Below are 3,962 nucleotides of genomic sequence, written 5' to 3'. Positions count from 1 at the left end.
TACGCAGAGGCAGGCAAGGGCAATTTGACCTCTGAATGTCTCTTGCCTTGGCCTGGATAACGTAGGCTAACCTGATCTCATCAGATGTCGGAAGCTAAGCAGGGTCGGCCCTGGTTACCACTTGGATGGGAGACCACCGAGGAAGCCCAGGGTTGCTACGCAGAGGCAGGCAAGGGCAAAGCACCTCTGCTTGTCTCTTGCCTTGACCTGGATGGCCCAGGCGAGGCCAAACTCATCAGATCCTAGAAGCGAAGCAGGGTCCAACCTGGTTAGTCCTTGGATGGGAGACCAGCAAGGAAGCCCAGGGTCGCTACGCAGAGACAGGCAAGGGCAAACCACCTCTGTCCGCCTCTTGCCTTGAAAACCCAGTGGTGTCTCTATACAGCAAGGGTGTGTGTGTGTGTGATCTGCTCGCTGGCCACTAGATGGCAGGATTCCCCGCACCAGCAAGACTCCTCAAGGGCTGAGAGAGGAAGGGGGGGGGGAGAGATGGGGGAAACCGAAAGTCCAGGAAAGGGCCAGAAACTGAAACTTATTTAAGTGCAAGTTTCTGTTTCCAAGGCAAATTGGGAGCGTGTCTCTAAAAAGGGAGCCGCTGGGAGCTCGGCCCCAAGAGATTCCCGGTTGCAGAGGGGGCCTGCTGGAAGGAGCCGGAATGGGGTGAGCGTCCATCATCCTGGACTGGCCAGATTCCTGGGCGGTGGGCGGGTGAATTGCAGAGGCCAGGTGCTTGGGCTCTTGGGAGACAAGGTCAGGGAGAGACCATCAGGAGACTCAAGGGCTCCTTCTTGGCGGAGGGAGAAAACGCCCCTCTTAGGGTGACCAGGTCCCTCCTGGGTACCAGCAAGTGATGGGGGGGAGGGGGGTTTGCCAGATCTAGGCTGGGAAACTCCTGGAGATTTGGGGGGGGGAGCCTGGGGAGAAAAGGGACCTCGGTGGGACACAGGCTGAGTGCACCCCTCCAAAGCCTCCCTTGTCTCCAGGGGGACGGATCTCTGCAGTCTGGAGACGAGCGGCAATTCCAGGGGATCCCCAGGTCCCGCCTGGAGGCTGGCATCCCTGTCTTTTGAAATTCTCCCTCTGGTCCCCAGTTTGGTGTAGTGGTTTAAGTGCACGGACTCTAATCTGGGAGGACCGGGTTTGATTCCCCACTCCTCCACTTGCAGCTGCTGGATGACCTTGGGCAAGCCACAGTTCTGACAAGAGCTGTCCTTGAAAAAGAACCGTTTCTGTCAAGAGCTCTCTCAGCCCCGCCTACCTCACAGGGCGTCTGGAAGGGAAAGGAGTTTGTAAGCCGCTCTGAGACTCCTTTGGGTAGTGAAGGACGGGGTATAAATCTAATCTCTTCTTCTTCTTCTTCTTCTTCTTCTTCCCCACTCCTCCACATGCAGCTGCTGGTGTGGCTTTGGGTCAGTCACAAGTTCTCTCAGAGCTGCTCTTGAAAGAGCAGTTCTCGAGAGAGCTCTCTCAGCCCCACCTGCCTCACAGGGCGTCTGTTGTGGGGAGGGGAAGGGAAAGGCATTTGTCAGCCGCTCTGAGACTCCTTTGGGTAGTGAAGGACGGAGTATAAATCCAATCTCTTTTCTTATTCTTCTTTCTAATGAGCCCTTTCCCTAGTTTCAGATTCCCAGAGCCAGTTTAGGAGCATGGAGTCTAGTCTGGGAGAACCGGGTTCGATTCCCCACTCCTCCACTCGCACCTGGCTGGATGACCTTGGGCAAGCCATAGTTCTGATAAGAGCTGTTCTTGAAAAAGAGCACTTTCTGTCAGAGCTCTCTCAGCCCCACCTGCCTCACAGGGCGTCTGTTGTGGGGAGGGGAAGGGAAAGGCATTTGTCAGCCGCTCTGAGACTCCTTTGGGTAGTGAAGGGCGGGATATGAATCCAATCTCTTCTTCTTCTCTTCTTCTTCTGTATCAGGTCTGCCCTATTCTGACCTTCTCCTCTTTAAGTCTATTCACCTGCTGAATTTCTAGACTTGCCAACTCCAAAAAAAGGAAATGCCTGTAGACTTGGTGTGTGTGTGTGGCCTGGGTGCTAGGTGGGGCCTGGAGACCCCTGGAATTACCACAGACGACAGCGATCAGTTCCCCTGGAGGAAATGGCAGCGTTGAAGGGTAGACTCTAACAAATCCAATCTCCTCCTCCTCCTCCTCCTTTTCCTCCTCTTTTTCTCGTAGAATGTTAGAGTGGGAAGGGACCTTGCAGGTCATCTAGTCCAACCCCCTGCACTCTGCAGGAGCACAGCCGAAAGACAGCCCTTCAACATGCCCGAAAGAGGGTCGTCCGGCCTCCGCTTGAAGACGTCCAGCGAAGGACGTTTTCTTCTTCTTTCCCCAATCCCTGCCTTCCCCACGCCCCATTCCCCAAATCTCCAAGAATTTCTCAACCTGGAGTTGTCAGCCTTCCTGGGGAGGGCGCGGTTTGGAGAGGGGAGGGAGCTTGGCCGGGCGCGTAACACCACCGAGGCTGCCCTTCAGAGCGGCCTTCTGCCCGAGGGGAGCTGATCTCTCTAGCCTGGAGATTAGTTGAGATTCCTGGAGGTCTCCAGGGCCCACCTGGAGATGACATCCTTGTGTATGAAGTCAGTTGTGGAAGTGGGGCAGGCGGAGCGGCGTATGCCAGGGGTCCCCCTCCTGTCCTCCTCTGCATCCAGTCCAACCCCAACGTCTTTGAGCCTTTCGTTTGTATGAGGCAGAGGAGCCCCGCCCAGAACAGAGTTGGCGACCCAGAGTTTCACACGGCAGGCAGGCTGCCTCTCGGGAAGCAACAGTCCGTTTCAGCCCCATGAACCCCTCCTGCAGAAGAGGGGTGGGGGGAGAAAATCAATTAAGAAGGGTCGCAGGCCCAGTGTTCCCTCTCAGCTGGGTTAGTGTGAGCCAGCTCACAGTTTTTTAGCCTCCGGCTCACACATTTTTGTCCTAGCTCAGGAAGGAGGGCTCCGGAGCAGACTTCATTTCTGCAGGAGCCAAACCGTTCGCTCACGGCTTTAACGCCAGTAGCTCACAGAGTAGAATTTTTGCCCACAGCTTAGAGGGAGCGTTGGTTGCAGCTGACGTCTGGCCAGCCAAAATGTGTTTCTGTCCTCGCACATTGGTGTCCTTTCAAGTTAGGGTTGCCAGTGTTCATAAGAACCTGAGGAGCCCGGCTGTTTCAGACCAGTGAGGGCCCATCTATCAGGGGTCATTTCGTAGAAAAAGAAGTGCAGGAACTCATTAGCATAAATCATTAGCATAACTTTTTTTCATATGCCACACCCCCTGACATCACCCGAAGTGTGTCAGAAGGCAACACCCACTGCAACTTACCTGGCTGCTTCTTGCTCCTCATGGCCCGGGGCTGCTGGAAGCAGGGGGCGGGGCCTGTTGCACGTGCCCGCCCCCTGGGCTCTTTACTGCCGGAGCTCCGCTCCTGTGCGTTCCTGCAGGGAATGACCCCTACATCTATTCCAGCATCCTGTCTCACACAGGGGCCAGCCAGTTCTTCTGGAGGGCCAACAACCGGGCAGAGAGGCTGAGGCCTTCCCCTGACATTGCCTACTGGCTCTGGGATTCAGACTGCCTCTGAACATGGAGGTTCCTCTCAGTCACCATGGCTAATGACCATCGATAGATCCAGGTATTTGAAAAAGTGTGCCTTCCACACGAAAGCTCATACCTTGAATAAACCTTTGTTGGTCTTAAAGGCGCACTGGACTCAGTTTGGTGTCGTGGTTAAGTGGGCGGACTCTAATCTGGGAGAACCGGGTTTGATTCCCCCACTCCTCCACTTGCACCTGCTGATGTGACCTTGGGTCAGTCACAAGCTCTGGCACAGCTGTCCTTGAAAAAGAGCAGTTTGTGTCAGAGTTCTCTCAGCCCCACCCACCTCACAGGGTGTCTGTTGTGGGGAGGGGAAGGGAAAGGAGTTTGTAAGCCGCTCTGAGACACCTTTGGGTAGTGAAGGGCGGGGTATAAATCCAATC

General features: G+C 55.2%; 1 protein-coding gene across 1 annotated transcript in view; it reads left to right on the top strand.

The window, feature by feature from the left end:
• The first annotated feature begins 582 nt into the window (after nt 1-582).
• The window catches only part of LOC107122894 (interferon-induced protein with tetratricopeptide repeats 5-like), a 6,103-nt gene continuing 2,723 nt past the window's right edge, over nt 583-3,962 (top strand). The window contains exon 1 of the mRNA XM_015426032.1: nt 583-660. Within this exon, the coding sequence (XP_015281518.1) occupies nt 656-660 (5 nt within the window). The 5' untranslated portion in view covers nt 583-655. The remainder of the gene's footprint in view (nt 661-3,962) is intronic.

Source organism: Gekko japonicus, unplaced genomic scaffold (assembly GCF_001447785.1).
Source record: "Gekko japonicus isolate JY-2015 unplaced genomic scaffold, Gekko_japonicus_V1.1 scaffold5799, whole genome shotgun sequence".
In the NCBI taxonomy this organism is placed as follows: domain Eukaryota; kingdom Metazoa; phylum Chordata; class Lepidosauria; order Squamata; family Gekkonidae; genus Gekko; species Gekko japonicus.
This window is presented reverse-complemented; position numbering and strand designations above follow the sequence as displayed.